Genomic DNA, 16,946 nt, shown 5'->3' on the forward strand with positions numbered 1-16,946 from the left:
CTCTAGTACTGGCCAATTCAAGAAGGAATCTCCCTATCAGCAGTTCACCTAGCCGGAGAGGAGAACACTGCGGCACACGCTCTGAGCAGGCAGAGCACAGTCTCCCACGAGTGGGAACTAGCTCAGGATGTCATTCAAGAGATCTTGACCCCCCCTCTCCTTTCCAGGTGGGGACCTTAATCTGGTGTTGAAATTTCTTATGTGTGCACCATTTGAACCTCTACATTCATGTCCATTAGGGTTACTAACGTTCAAGACCATTTTGGTGGTAGCACTAACTTCAGCCCATAGAGTGAGTGAATTGCAGGCACTATCATCTAAACCACCCTTCTAATTTTTGAGCAAGGACAGGGTCGTCCTAAGGGTTGAGCGATCATTTCAGATTTTCATGTAGGACACAAAATGATATTACCAACTTTCTACCCTCCACCTCATCCTGGCAAGGAGGAAGAGAGGTTGCACAGATTAGATCCACGTAGAGCTCTAAGCTTCTACATTTCCATATTGTCCAAACTTATTATCAACCTTTTATAGGCTATACCATTCACAAATTGGTCAGGCTGTGACAAAGCAGACCTTATCCAGATGAATCATTCTAGCAATTTCAGAATGCTACAGGCTGGCGGGCAAAGATCCTCCAGAAGGCTTGAGGGCCCATTCCAGCAGGGGCATGGCTACCTCTAGGTGTCTGCAAAGAGATCAAACATGTGTGAGGCAGCTACTGGTCTACAATACACACGTTCACAAAGCATTACTGCCTTTATTCTTCCCTGAGTCAGGATGGAAGCTTTGGAAAAACTGTCCTCCATTCGGTTCATGGAAAACATTGATAACATTCTTACTCCCTCCACCAAAACAAACATTGCTTTGGGATTCTATTAAAGATGAGGAATACGTGGGAGGACAGAATCCATTCGAAGAACAAGTTACTTACCCCTGGTAATGTTCTTTCGACTGGATGTTCCTCCCATGTATTCCTCATCGCCCTCCCAACCTACCCCACAGTAGAATTTCCCATGCCAATACAGCTTTCGCTCCTTCAAAGATTAGTGCGGTCAAACCTGTACTCATGTGGGTAGTTCTACTGAAAGAAAAACAGAACTGAAGCCAACGGGCGCTGCGCATGCTATGTATACCTACATATGACATCGTCCTCGAGACGGGGGCTCGCGAGGGACATCGAGTCGACGCACAGCGCACTCTGCCGAAAAAGAAATTCCGAAGCCGGATATTGAATATCAAAGATGAGGAATACGTGGGAGGAACATCCAGTCAAACGAATGTTACCCAGGGTTAGTAACCTGTTCTTCTAATGAGGACAAAACACCTTTTAGGCTAAGAGCAAATCCTTAAGAAATTGTGAAGGGCTGTTCAGAGATTATTAAGAGTGATCAGTGATCAATCGTTTTGGGGGGGGTGTCTTCTTGTCATTTCATGATTGAACTCCATTAATTTTCTATGTTCTCCCTTGATTCCCTCATGCACTCATTTTGGTGCATTCTTACAATCAATTTTCTTTGGTCCTGGGAGGTTAGCTTTGTTGGTCTCTTCTGATAATTGTTTATTGCTATTAGTAGTCCATTTTAAATTCAGAACTCCCTTTATGAAGTGTGCACTGTGAATGATGTTGGAAAATTAAAATGATGGGTCTCCTTAAACGATAGAAATGGCTCAAAACGTTGTAGTTCCTGCTTGTAGCATAGACAAGCCTGGTTACCTTGACACCGTCAAATTACTAATAAGAGCTACTTTCGTCTCCCCGTGCCAGTTGGTAGCATGTAAGTTAACTGGGAATTTGCATAATGGGGCATTGGGACACATCTTAAAGTAAGTTAGAGCATAAGGAACCACATATGAAGGACACAAAAGTTATAGTTTGCATCTCATGCAGAGGTTGGATTTTTAACATGCTACATACCAGCTTCTCATTCCTCCGAGGTGGCTCCTTCACACTGACAATTGCCTGATGCCCAGAAACTGATGTTTAGCTCCCGCTTGCTACATTTGTATTTGGATTACTCTTTTGTATAGCTGACGATTTAGTCCCTGAGTCACATCTAATGAACAATGTATGTCTCTACGTGTCTTGCACATTTAAGTGGTCACTAGCGCGAATTGTGACCTATTCTACCCCCCTCCCCCTCGAAATATATATTTTTGATTTTCTAAAATGGCCATTTCATCAATGATGATTTGAAATTATGATGCTCGTGGGCCCTGTAAATATGCTTAATTGGCAGCTAATCAGTTAAAAGAATGGGAAAAGAGAATTCCTCTGGTGGCCCCAGAAAAACTCTGTTTTGGTTTAGTATGTTTAGCCTGCACCTTGAGTCTAGTTAAGGTGTACCTCTGCCCTTGCACACTGATCTTGCGAAAATTCATGTATGTTCTGGGCTCTGCGCGCTACTAAACATATCCTCCCCTATTTGGATAAATCCTTTTTGTTCATTCATAACCCCATTAGTTCACATAAAACGACTTGTTGGCTTTGATCAGATTTTATGAATTTTGTAACATCTAAAATATAATTTGTCTCAAATTTTTCATGACATTCAAATGTTTCATTACATTTTCATATTTCTAAAAAGAGTTGGTCACAATCAATTATTTTATACAGTGGATTGTATATTGAATCCATACTTGCTTTCATGTCTCTTGGACAAAGAGCACACTGCCTTGTATGCGTTATGGCCCCGGCTTACATGAGCCTGGACGCCAATACTTGTTTCGACCCTCTGGTCTTTTGTTAGGCTTAATATAGGCTAATTCAACATCATCAACCTGACATATGTCCATTTTAATCACAAGCAAATGTTTTTGTTTGGGTTTAAATTCAGTTCAATATCCCTGTAAAAACAGAAAGAGACCGAATGGGCAAAGGGAACCGCATGTTCCATTACTGTTTGCATATTTGTTATTCTATAATACTACTTTTTCTGCCATCATTGGAATCCATCTTACCAGTTATTGTGTTGTGCTCCTATCATCTATACAACAGCCTCCTTGTTTCATTGTAAATATTGTTAATTGTTGCCTTCATTAATCCATCTATAAGGTAAGTAAAGTATGCCTCGCGTGACAATCATTTTAGAAAGTTGTCTGCCGCCCACCTCCTTCAGAGCAATTGTGTTCTTTAGATTCTCTTCATATGATTATTGATTGACACATTCTTGTAACACTGGTGGGCAAAATAGTTTGCTATTATTATCACTGTTCGTTTGGGGTATAGTTGCCCCGCAAACCTACCACATTTAAGAGTAATGCTAATTGCTACAAGACTGCCTTTTTACTTTCTTGTTCAGGGAATTTGATACCCCAGCTGTACGTGTGGCTTTGTTGCGGCCGCCATTTTGTTTTACACGTATGTACTTTCGGGCTGATGATGGATTAGCCTATGGTAAGCCTAGAAAAAGACTGCAGGGTCTAAACACATGCTGGTTTCAAGGTTCATGTAAGATGGGGTCATAGCGCATGCATGGCAGGGTTTCTTTGTGCAAGGGACATAAAAGCAAGTAAGGATTTAAATATGTAATCCATTGTATGAAATAATTGATCGAGACTTTTCAAAAATATGAAAATGTAATGAAAATTTCATATAATGAAACATTTGCATAAATGATATTTTGGAGTGTTAAAAAGGTTATAAAATCTGATCTATCAAAATCCAACAAGTAGTTTTATGTGAACAAATGTGGTTATGAATCAACAAACTGATTTATCCAACTAACGGAGGAGATGCTTATTAGCGTCCAGAGCCCAGTAACGCAAAATATGAATTTGGAACTAATGTACAGTACATGCTGAAATGTCCCTAGTTAGCTTCTATTCACAATGATTGATGTTGGTGACTTTAAATGTGTGCCCTTATTAGTTCACCTTTTTCCAATTCAGGACATGCTTAATATTGAAAATGTACAGTGGCATTGCTGAACTCTTTAATATCTTTTGCCTATTTAGGGGAGCGTCCTTATTGTTGTGATCAATGTGGAAAGCAATTCACCCAACAAAATGCCTTACAACGTCATCACCGCATACATACAGGAGAGAAGCCATTCATGTGCAGTGCCTGTCGGAGAACGTTTACAGATAAATCCACACTCAGACGACATACTTCAGTAAGGACATTTTACACACTTCCCAACCTGAGTGCTTCCTGTTTAAATGCATGGATCTAAATACATGCCTGTGGCTCAGGAATTCTTTGTACATTTTCATTTTTCAATTTAAAATCTAAACTAGATCATACAGTTGGATAGCTTAGTACATGATCTGTTTCATGCTTTAGATCTACAGTAGAAAATGCAAGACTTATTGTAGAGGGTGTTTGTCATTGAAATCGGTTTGAAAGAGTATGTTAAATAAACACTAATGCAACAAATCAATGGTGAAGTTAAGGCCGTAAAAGGAACACTGTTTAATTGTATTTAATATCAAGACAGCCTTCGTTGCTGCATTACATATGTAATCATACTATACATTTTCTAATACCTAAAAGTAAGGCTGCTTCAGAAGGGATAACTTTATTGGTTAGAGATTGCCTGTTGTGTTTCCAGATTTGTTGTGCCAGCATTTAGTTTTCTCATTCTAAAATTAAATGTAGTAATGCGTATTGTGAGGAAGGCATGGTATCAACAGTTAGACAGACACAAGTAATGTAAATTTCAAAAACCTTTATTAATATCTTCAGAAAGGTTTGGAGACTTCTGCCTGGCCCTATAGCTAAAATGCGAGTAATCGCGACCATCAGCTCAAAGAGAACAGTCCAAGTCAGTCTTGTCAAAACAAAAAGGGGCCTATACTTAAGAAACCTAACCTTGCCCTCGGCCTCAATATACAAATGTGAAAAGGGATGTTTGCAAAGGAAAAGGGTGTTTCAAAATTAAATTTCAGAATGGCTTTTATGAACTGGCTACAATCTCCCTTCCCCATGTTCAAAGCACAGGGTCTCAGGATTTGTGGTAAGGATAGGTGAGTGACAGAGTTCTTTCAGGGTGCCACACTTTGGCTTGAAGGTACGCCTTGGGAGCGTGTGTCGGGTCTTTCAACGGCTTACAGTTTTCAGGGTCTCCTCCCTCTTTGACAATCGGACTTCCCTTCTTCGGGCTCGAGTCTGTTGTGTTCAACACATCAGTCAAAGACTTTTGAAACGGCAGAGGATTTTGCTAGACCTCTGCATGACCACTTCGACCAACACAGTTGCACTGTAGTTTTTCCTCTGCCGGGCTCGAGCCTGCCTTGTGAAATGTCTTTCGGGTATTGTAGTTTCACTTTCTGGCAACCTTCTGCTTGACTTTCCTTTTTTCATGAGCAAATTAAAGTTTGGAAACAATTAATAAGCTTTTCGGGATCACGGTTCCCTTCCTTGCAACCTCCCTCTTTAATTTACTTTCATCATGTTCACTTTAAAGTTCATAAACACTTCTCTTCACCGGGAGATACTTTTCATGATTCTCAGAGACTTTCTGCATTGCGCTACATTTCGCATGACCACTCTGCTAACTTATCACTTCAGAACAATCGTCTCTTTCTCTTCTTGCTTTTACTTCAGATGAGTAACCTTGCTTGTTGCTGTTATCACACGTGCCTTTCACAAACCGGGCTCTCGCTACATTCATGAACTTGCTAACCGTGTTCATCTTAAGCGTCTGTTCATGCTCGTCTTTTCGAGGTCCGGCCCCCACCATCGGCCCTTCGGTTCCTCCACAACACTCCTGTTGTCACAGCAACTTTCAAGCACATCAAAGGAATATTCTCTTCAGCTCTTCGTCTTCTTACGGTGAACCTCTAAGGCCCTATGGAAACAAATCTATCACTTGGCTTCCTCTTGCTCTCTCTTGCAGTCGAACAGCCCCTTGGCCTTCTGTTCTCAGTAGCCTGGTTCCCCACAGCCCTGGCTGAGCTGCTCCTTTTCGCACCTCGCCTTGCTCCAAGTTTTCATTGTTTCTCAAGTGCCACAATGCCTCACTCTTATTTCGCTCCCATTTCGCCAGCTCTCCTTATTAGCATTCTGGCTGGTGGTTTTGGTAGTAGCAGAGTGTCTTACTGAAATGTTTCTTGAGGTCAGGTTCTGACCACCTGCCCCTGGGCTTTAGTATTTCACCCAGGGAGGAGCTCTGGCTTGGGCACTGCCAGGTAACCCCAGCTGCCCCTGGTTTGGCTTGTGGAGTCACAGCTACCTTGCCACACTGCAGCATCCCCTGTACTCACTGGCTGAGTCTGTTCCTCCAGCTGCTGTTCTTCCTCCCGGCCTTATCTACCATCTAGCATCCCCAGCTCTCTACAAGTGTGCTTGTGTGCTGAACCTTTTATACTGGCTGGGAGGGTTAACATGAGTCGGGTGTGAGTGGTTGCACAGCCCTGCCTGACTCTGCCTGGTCTGGTTAACGGGACAAGATGGAGACTGCCCATAAGAATCCATGGTACAGTGATTCCTATGGGTAATCTTCATAGCTCCACTTTGCCTCTTCTTAGTCCCAGTGGTTTTGGGGAAAAACAGTGCAGAGGAATTATGGGAGTTGTGTTTCCGAGTGGTGGTAGGGAAATTATAAAATATGCTGCTAGGAGAATGGGAACAATCTTGGTGCTGTAAAATACGGGATGATATATGTGCTCTCCTTTTTCTGGCTCTCCTATGCCTCTATTTTGTGTTGGTACCTGTTGGAATTGGTGAGGTGGCAACGGTATAGGATTAAAAATGGTGTTTGGTTGAAGAGAGAATGTCGGGAAGTGTTAAGGAAAGGGCGACGCCATGTCTCACCTTGGGACTCCTCCCTCTTTGGTCCACTCTCCGAGTCTGGACCCAACCACGATGACCCTTCTCTGGCCACCCCAGAAGAGGATACCAAGGGGCTTGTTGGTGGAGGGGGGGGGGGGGGGAATGAGGATTTTATTTTTTTTCCTTCTTTTTTTTTTCCCTTCGGTATTTACTCATAGACAGTGAACCTGATAATCCTGTTAAGTGCAAGGCAGTGGTTCCATTGATAACAGCAATATCTAAGAATACCCCACAGGTATTAGCCATTGAAGAGGGTCAATTGTGGTTTATGTTCGCCATGTTTTGAGGCACTTTTTTTTATTTGCTTCTGTGTATGTATGAATGTTCTTCTAAGATTATTCTCAAGCTTTGCAAGTTGAACAGTCTAGTTCGTTTTTGAAAATGTTTTATTTTGTCTGTAATAACTGCAGATTTCAAAATCGCAGTTACCTCAATTAGCTACTTGTTTCTTAGTTAAACTCTGCAGATTTCTTATTGAGGGGTAGATCAGTCTTAATTGTGTGAACTCTAGCCTGCTATGGTCTTCTAACTTAAGTATGTAATCCTCCAAAGTTGGAAACCGAGAGGGTAGCCAAAAAGATGGCGCAAATGTAGGCGATCTCCCACATTGCCTACCGTCACCCAACATTATCCTTTCCTATGCTTAAAGACTTATGAATATGTTGTGAGTGGTGTTAGGGAGAATTCTAATGTCTGTGCTAATTCCCTTAAACGTTAGAGACCCCCATCTCTTTTGCTGGATTTTTTAACCCTGGAGTGAGTGAGTGAGACCTTTTTCTCTCTCTCTCTCTCTCTCTCGTGTGTTTTGACCTGATTAGGATTATGTGTTTCCACTGTTTTGGAGTATGACAAACTCCATAGGCATCTATCTACTTTTTTGTATGGTGACACACAGCACCTTCAGTAGAAATCCTTTACATTTTTCATAAGGTTTGAATACATTCTCTTGGGTGAACTACTGTTCCCAAGAATAGTAAAGTTAAATTGACTTTACTTACCTTTTCTCTTTGTAGGTCCAGCACACAACATCTTATGTGTAGTGCTGGGGGGTTACCTAGTAGCGCCTTATCCTACATTCTCATGTAACATTTTGATGTTACCCTGGTAGCAGTGGTTTAGTTTTCCTACTATTGTGCTTTCCTACCACAGGCTGAACCCTCAGCTGCAGTACAGTGCCCATCGGTGATCATTGCGTCAAAATGTCCCTGGTCTTCTTTTTTTGCCATTTTCCGTTTGTGAGGTCTTTCTTAGGTTTTACTTTGTGTTTTGAGCCCGGTTTGAACCCTTTTTTTGTTTTTGCCTTTGGTGGGCTTCAACCCTGAAGCCCGCCTATGGCTCTAGTGTGTCTGGAAGGACAGGATGTGAGGGAGGGTCCCGAAACTCCCCTGTCCTTTGTCTCTATGAATGCTTGAATGCAACCAGTCCTGATTGGCTGGCTGGCTGTGTGATTGACAGCGTAGGCTGTGCATGAATTGGAGAAACCTGCTTAAAAGGTGACGGTTTTGGGACTGGAGGCAGAGTCGACCACTGGGAGAAATACCTGACGAAGAAACTGTGAACGAAGCTAGCTGCATCCTCCTGGACCTTTGAATTGCCCTGTGATCTGCATGTTGGTTTAAGCTGTGGCTGGCTTAAATCTTCCACGGCTGTCAGAGTTCAATTTAAATTTAAAAAAAAACTAGAAAAAACGTTTTAAATAAAAATGAATTTCACAAGTTTACATAACAATCACCCACCCTCACCCTCTGTCCCCGATCAGCAGTAAATTAGAGGGGCTTTAGGCAATTTCCAGAACCAGAATGTTTTGTGGGCACAGTTTAATACAATTGTCTTCCTTCAAGTATTCTAACAGTGTACCCCAATTTGTCCGAAACATTAGTTCTTCCCCCTGCAAGTTATACGTACCCATTCCATGGCCAAGACATGCCAAAGTTGATGTAGCTAGTCGTGATAGGGGGACGCCTCTTTCTTCCAATGCCGTGCGACCACCAGTTGGGCGCTCAAAATCAAAACCATAAATGCCTTTTTATGTACCCCAGCTCGTGGAGCCGCATCTTTTATCCAAAGACCCAGAAGACATTCCCCCGCCCAATAGATGTATTTGCCCCCACCACCTCCTGTAGTATCTTGCCGATCTGGCTCCAGACTGATTTTAAAGCCGGACTGGACCGCCAGATGTGGAGCCAGACCCCTGCCACTTGCACTTACACCAACAGTCTGGAAGTGACCCCTTAAACATCACTCTGAGTCTCTCCGGTGTATAGTGCCATTGAGTGAGAAATGTATACCACATTTCTCTTAGTTGGATAGATTGTGTTAGTTTTGTGATAGTATGCAAAAGTGTCTCCCGTTCCTCATTAGCTATTTTACAATCCAATGTACCTTCCTGTATACATACATGGCCACTTTTCCCAGGGACTCCCTTCAAAAAGCAAAGTGTAGGATGTAGAGCTAAGATGCGTGTCCCCCATATGCAACGTGATCTACTTCTCAAGCGCAGTGAGCCTTCTGCCAGCTCGAATTGTAATGAGAGGGTGCATAACCCAGTACCGAAGCTGGTGGTAGCTGAGCCGATCCCTTTCCGTGAGTGCAAAGAATTGTTTACATTACTCAAATGTTTACTTTCTTGACCTAGCATTAAATCTTTAAGCCTTACACAGCCCACCTCCCTCTATTTCCCAAAAGCTCGCTCTTCCATCCTGGGAGTAAACTGGGGGTTCCAAATATAGGCGTAAAGGGCCGCAGATTAGTTGATATGTGCTTCTGCTTCAGCACTTCATCCCACACTTCGCCCACAATTGCGATTATTTGCGATGCCTTCATACATGGAGAACCGTTTGCCCTAGGCAACCATAACACCTCATCTAGTGGACCACCCACCACTGCTCTATCCATATCAACCCAGTGCTTACTATCATCTCCTGAGAGCCATTGTTTCAGTACACCAATAGTAGTTTCTAAAATCGGGGAAGGCCATACCTCCTATTCCTTGGGGCCATTAAGGTCCGCAAGGCCACTGTAAGGAAGGCATGGTATCAAGAATAGATAGTCACTCATAAATGATGAGCGGGTGCATCCCCCGAAATATCTTTGTCAATAAAAATCCATGGGCATTAAAAATAAAATTCAAATTAAAAAAAAGAATAGACACAAGTGATCACAGTTCAAGGGTGTTTATTAAACTGTGTATGCAGGATGGAAAAATGCATGATCTAAACCTAAATCTAAGATGGGAGCAAGCTGCAACCATCAAATAATAATCAGGCAGTCTTAGTGGCGCCTTGCCAAATAAAAGGGCATATACTAAGAAAAACCCTATTGCCAATCCCTACGCTAAATACAAATAGTGTGGGATGGAATTCACAAGAAAGAAAGAAGTGTTCACAAATAATATGTCAGGATGCGTTAGTCGGGTCTCCCTTCCCCACTTTTTGAGCATGGGACAAGGTAGGACTCTGGAGTACAGCACATGCTCGAGCTTTCCCAGCATGAGCTATCGGTTCTATTCTCAGTTTATCAGGGCCTTCGGTGGTTAAGGGTATTTTCTACAACAACGTCCCTTGCCTCGGAGGACCTGATGTCTTCAACAAAATAACCAACAAAAGTTCCTTTCAGCTTGCATGTCGGGTGATGCCTTTTCACCCTTGGATCTCCCTCGTTCAGACTCAGACACTTCCTTGTTTGTTAGCCTCCCTCCGCCGGGTTCACTGTGGCTTTCAACACAATCTTCATCTGTAACGCTCACAGATGTTAATGTCTTTTCAAACAGTTCGCTGTGGACATCCCTCTGCTGGGTTCACACTTGTCAACACACTGTTAATCGGGACTTCATCCCCTTTTATCGGCATCCCTCGGTAGGGTTTTCTCCTGGCAACTTTACCATGCAGGAATTGCTTCCCTTAGTTTCACAATTCTCTGTCGGACAAAGGCTTTCGACTGTACAGAGGATTTTATGAGACCCCTGTATGACCACTTTGACCCCCCTTTTTTGCCTTTCTCCCAAGCCCTTCTGTTTACTGTAGTTAAACAGCAGGGTAATCGCCTAGATTTTCGTGAGTGAATACCCACGTGCTGCTTCACTCTGCTACGCTGGCTTTCCCCTTGCATATCAATAGTTCTTTGTGCTTTCTTTAATCAGCCGCTTGGTACTTTGGTTCAGTCTTTATCGGCTCTCCCCTCGACTCACCAGCTGTGATGAACTGCTTGGCTTTCTTGTCTGTGGAGTGAAGGTCGGTACCATTGGGCCACATGTCTCTTCCTGGCTATCATCGGAGGTGGCACCTGTGTACTATTGACATCTGCTGTTCTACACACTGGCTATTGTTCACGGTCTTACGATTCCTTCTCTGGAGATTTCACGGTCCTCTGTCGATAAGGGCATGGTCACTTCTCTTCTTGGTAACCTTCTCGATTTGCTCAGTTTTTCTGCTCCTCTTGAACTGCCGTGCTGAGTTAGCTATCTCGCCGTGCGATCTGCCTTGCTCGTGTTGCTCTCTGGTGCTCCACCTTTCATCCCTGTGAGGAAGAGAAAGGGCTGTCAGGTGTGCGTGATTCTGGTCAATTGCCTGACTTTGGCTGACCCTTGTGTTGGGACAAGCCAGGTAGACAGCTCTGGTGTTTGTCCATCGTCTTTTGTGGTGTGTGAAGTGTTTGTGTCGGAAAAGGGGGGTATAGAGAGGTTGAGTGTCCTATGCAGTAGGATAGGGAAGAGGGCTAAACAGAAGGGGAATACCGCGTCCCACCCGTCCGTGTTCCCGCTCCACTCCCCGAAGACCCCCAACCCCATTCAGGTGATCTCCCGCACTGGTCCATCCCCAGGAACTGAACCCAATAGCGATTGTTGTGCCCTGGCCACCTGGATGACAGATCCCCAGGGACTAGATTGGGAGACACCTTCAGGTTTATCAGGCCACCCGCAGTCTTTTATTATGCCATATAAAGGAAGATAGGATGCAGTTAAGTGACTTAAAAAAAACCCTGGGGGTAGAGACCGGCAGAGCCTGAAAATAAAAGAGAAAGCGCAGAGTCACCATTTTTATCGAAGCCATACACCCCAGCCAGATATATATAGAGAGGGTTCCACCATTGCAGGTCCCCTCTCAAAGCTTTGAGTAACTGCGGATAATTCGCCTCATACAGCGCTTCCACAGATTTCGTAATGTAGACCCCTAAAAATTTAATTATTTCTTCTGCCCACAGAAATCGGGTGGATCCCCGTATTTCTTCTATCGTATCCTTTGATAGTGTAAGGCTGAGTATTTTGGATTTATGTGGATTAACCTTTAATCCCGAAACTTCCCCAAATAATGCCAATCCCCTTCAACGATTCTGCGAGTTCCGATCTAGCCAGCAACATGTCATCGGCGAATGCCATTATTTTGTGCTCCCACCTCCCTCTCCCCCAAAATTGACTCCTTTCACACCCGGTGCTTCCCATATACGCTGCAGGAAAGGTTCCAAATAGATTGCGTAAAGCAAGGAGGACAGCGGGCATCCCAGTTTGGTTCCCCTCTCCAAACAGATCGGACCCGACAGCTGTCCATAACTTGTGAAGGAAGCTCTCTCCAACCCCCATGGTCTTCATTGTTTGGAAAAGAAAAGGCCACTCTACCCGATCAAACGCCTTTTTAAGCGTCTAATGCAAGAAGTGCTACTGGGATCCCACGCCGTTCCACTTTCTCAATTAGGTGACATAATTTAAGGAGGGTATCAAAGGTTTGATGATGATTTATGAAGCCCAATTGATCGGGTCTAATTAGCGTATGGAGTCTGTCCTCCATTCGTGAGGCTAGTATCTTGATGCATATTTTGGCGTTAATGTTGATGACCACTACCGCTATTGGGCGATATGACCCACACTGTGCCGGGTCTTTGCCCAGTTTTAGAAATACCACTAATTTAGCCTCATCCATTGATGCTGTAACGTGCAGTTTTTTCAAAAGAGTTACATAAGCATGCTAAGTGGGGGGGCTTGAGTTCGCCAATATTTCTTATAAAACACAGCTGTGAAGCCATCAGGTGCCAGGGTCTTTTTTGGTGGACGTTTTCTTATGGCTGTGACAACTTCCTCCTCTGTAATGTCCTCCTCCAGCTCTTCCATATCTAAACTCGGTAGCTATGGAAGAGATACTTCTGCTAAATATGTATTCAACGGGCCATCCTGCAGCCTAACGGAAGAATATAACGTGCCATAGAACTTTCAAAGCCCCTTATAATTCCCTCTGGATCTGTCACTTCCTCCTCTTCCCTAATTTTTAGAATCGTTTGGGTGGATGTCCTCTGTCTTAACTGTCGAGCTAATAACCTTCCCGCTCTATTTCCTTCCACATAAAAATGTTGTTTAAGTAGGGTCCTTTCCGCCTTTTTTTCCCTTAATAATTCTAGCTGTCCTCTAATCGCTCTATATGTTTTCATTGTTTGCCTCGCATGGTAGTTACCCATTTTTGGAAGTATATTCTTAAATTGAGTCTCTAAGTCTTCCTCAAGTCACGGACTCATCTTTTCCCCTCAGGGCTTTGTGTGCTATCAGTTCCCTTCCTGCTTACCGCTTTGAAGGCATCCAACCAAATCCCTGGGGAGGTATTTGCCATTGCATTTTCCCAAAAATAGGCCTTAATTCTCTCCCCTGAGAAAACTGTATCTGCAAGGCTCCATTCTGGAAATACCCAATTCCACAACCACCTAATACTGTTTGTCATGGTCAATATCGCCCCTAAGGGTGCATGGTCCGATAGTGCAGTCGATCCCAGATAAACATCCTGAATTCATCCCGCCATTCTGGCAGATACCCAAATACAATCTATTCGCGACTGGGTTTTATGAACATGCGAAAGAAACGTGAATCCTGTTTCCTTTCAACTGTTGGCTCGCCACACATCAACTAACCCCAATTGTGTAAATTTGTCTTTAAGCTGTTGTGATGGTGTGCCGCATAGCGTCAAACCCACTTGGCTAGTTTCAATGTCTGCATCCCATATTATATTAAAATCCCCTGTCGGTATTACTTGACTTTCAGCTATATTTTCAAGTACCGCCAATGTTGCCTTCAGAATGCTTTCCTGTCCCGAGTTAGGTGCGTACACTGTCTCAGCCGTGAATACTTCACTCTGAATGCAGAATTTCACAAATGGGTATCTCCCCTGTTTATCACATACCAAGTTCAGAATCCCCAAATCAGGGTTATTTCTGAACGCTCTCGGGAACCCCGCTTTTTTTCTCATTCATATTAGCCAGAGAGATCTGTGGGTAGCCTTGTAACCTAATACGCAATTTATCTTTTCTTCATATGGGGGTTTCTTGAAGCGCAAATCCAGTTTTTTGCGCCTCGGGAATGATCCCAGCTTGCATCGCTTTGCTGGCGCGTTTAGCCCTCAAATATTGTATATGAGTACTTTAAAGCACATGGCGACTACCTAGTCCAACTAATCTCATTCCCTTCCACTGGGCCTTTACCTCTAATCCCCATCTGGGTCCCCCAGGATTGACGTGGACCTTGGCTTCCTTAAAATAGAATGCACATATTACGCATATTGTAAATTGTAAATCTCTTCTTTTCCTGCCCGCCTCCACCTGTCGTATCTTCACATTTATCCTGCTGATCCCACTCCCAACACCCGCCCTCATCCCCCTGGCCCTCATTGCACCCGCCCCATGAGTCCCCTTCCCCAATCGCCCCCTCCACCCCCAAACTTTAACCGAGGATGGTACATGGGTCCTAGTGACAACTACGGGAGTACCCGTCCATGAACCGGTAAACTACCTGGGAATAACGAGCTGCAGAGAGAGATATACCAACCCTCTCCAAGAGATCCCAATCCGGTCCCCCGCTTCAACCCCGATCACCTCTCGGTCTTCCATCTCCAACTTTGTTCTTCCTCCCCTATTTACTTTCAAATTTTCCACCAATGCTCTCCAGTGTACCTGGTTTATCTGGTCCCCCCGCCTTCACCGCTCAGAATGTGGCATGTCCTTCGACTATTCCAGCCTTTCAGAGCACATGCTTTCCTGTTGTCTTGCTTTGCCATGGACCACTCCCATTGTTGCCTCTGCTGGGTGGACTCTCCTTGCGCATCCAATGCCCCTGTCCGATCTCCACTTTCCGATGCTACCACATCCAGGCCTTCTTCACACGTTGTTACTCGGAATTGTGTACCCTTCCAAGAAAATTGCAAGCCAAACAGAAAGGTTCCCCCTGTACCGTACCTTCTCCTGGTTGAGAATGCTAGTGATCGGGTTCATCTGTCTCCTTTTGAATAGGGTAGAAAATGACAGATCTTGATAGAGCTGTACTTCTGAGCCATTAATAGTTCAGGACAAACCTGTTTGTGCAGCCCTCAAAACTCCTTCTTTCTGCCCATATGTTGTTACTCGGAATTGTGTACCCTTCCAAGAAAATTGCAAGCCAAACAGAAAGGTTCACCCTGTACCGTACCTTCTCCTGGTTGAGAATGCTAGTGATCGGGTTCATCTGTCTCCTGTTGAATAGGGTAGAAAATGACAGATCTTGATAGAGCTGTACTTCTGAGCCATTAATAGTTCAGGACAAACCTGTTTGTGCAGCCCTCAGAACTCCTTCTTTCTGCCCATATGATGTGAATGTGCCCAGCACGTCCCGGGGTCGAGCCCCCTCTTCTTTCCTAGGAGAGTCCGCCCCATGGATTCTGTCTAGAAGAACATCGTCCGAAGGACTTTCCAAAAGCAAATCCACAGGGTTTGTATTGAGCGCTTAAGATCTCTGTCTGCAATCTCCTCTGGGACGTTCTTGATGCAAATGTTTGCTCGCCTTGACCTGTTCTCGAGATCTTCCCACCGAATTTCCAAATTGTGCGTAATCCGTGCTAGTTGTTATATTGTTTTGTCATCTTTCCATGAGTCTTCTGCCAAATCTTGTAAAGCTCGTTCAGCAATCATGCATTCTCCTAATTTTGAAATGTCCCCTTTTATTTCTTGGACCGCAGTTTTCATGACAGATCTTAATCTGTTCTTAAACAGACTCCTGGAGCGTTTCCTTTAAGCGCTGTTGGTGATCGGATAAACTTTACATGAGTTCCTCTTTAGTAATTGCCATTGTGCCTCTGTGTTCTGTAGTCACTGCGTCTGGTGACCATATGGTAGGTAAGATTTTCACATAACTGGTAAATCTTCCTGACCTGAGTCAATCCCAGAACTTTTTGCTTTACTAGTGGGATATTTTTCCTTAATACCTCAGTGAGTAGGAACCTTTTTCCACACTCAAATAATCTTTAACTCTTTTTATGGGTGTCATTTATTTGACTCTCCATAGTGTCTTTTTAAAGTTATCCTCTTTAACAATTTATTGGCAAGAAGTGCCTGTTGTTGCTGGGTTGCCCTAGGGGCTCCCCTTTTAACTTTCTTTTGCTAACCTTGAGAGACCTAAAGTTTCCAAGAGTAGAAAGGATCTTTGGATCCCTTTTACATTTTATTCTGTGAAGCCAGCACACTACAACTTATGTGGAGTGCTGGGGAGATGCAATGTATCCCCTTTCACACTAAAACTGTAACAATTCTGTTACAGGGACAAGCCTACCTTCAATGGCTGGTGGCAGTGATACCTTGTATTAATTTGGTGCACCTTTACCGGGGGCTGTGTTCACAGCTGCAGTACAGGCACCTAAGGGTGATCATATTACCAGAATGGCTCCTGTCTTCTTTTTTCGCCATTTTAGTGTTTCTTGTCATTTCTTGTTCCTTCCCCTGACATCCAGGGTGGGAAATTCCTTTGTGTGATTTTTATCTTTGGCGGGAGTCCCCTGGACTCCCCGCCCAGGCTCCAGTCTGTCTGTGAGGGCAGGAAGTGAGGGAGGAGTCCAAAACTCCACAGCCCTTTGTCTTACGCCTTGCCTGAATGGGTACAAATCCCAGTGGGGGGCTGGCTTTCCTGATTGGACAACCAGACCGCCCCTTCTTGTTAAATGCGGGGAGAGGATGCAGAGGTTGTGCTGTAGTTCCTGATAAATACTGCGAACCTGGAAGCTGAAGAAAAGTCGACCACTGGAACCAAAGCCGAAGAGGATGATGAAGGAAAAGCGTCTGAAACAACTTCCAGCGACCGGAGAGCCTGCTGTGTAACTGGAGCCTGCTGTAGCCCTTCCTTCCAATCGACCTCGGGACTCCGAAAACGACGACCCCCGACACAGAGCCTGGTGAGACC

General features: G+C 44.1%; 1 protein-coding gene across 2 annotated transcripts in view; it reads left to right on the forward strand.

Moving 5' to 3' along the window:
• The window catches only part of GZF1 (GDNF inducible zinc finger protein 1), a 186,050-nt gene that overhangs the window by 118,088 nt on the left and 51,016 nt on the right, over nt 1-16,946 (forward strand). For both annotated transcript variants that reach the window (XM_069608265.1, XM_069608264.1), the window contains exon 5: nt 3,958-4,115. In XM_069608265.1, the coding sequence (XP_069464366.1) occupies nt 3,958-4,115 (158 nt within the window). The remainder of the gene's footprint in view (nt 1-3,957; nt 4,116-16,946) is intronic.

This window comes from Ambystoma mexicanum, chromosome 4q (genome assembly GCF_040938575.1).
Source record: "Ambystoma mexicanum isolate Mex_15411 chromosome 4q, UKY_AmexF1_1, whole genome shotgun sequence".
NCBI lineage: Eukaryota > Metazoa > Chordata > Amphibia > Caudata > Ambystomatidae > Ambystoma > Ambystoma mexicanum.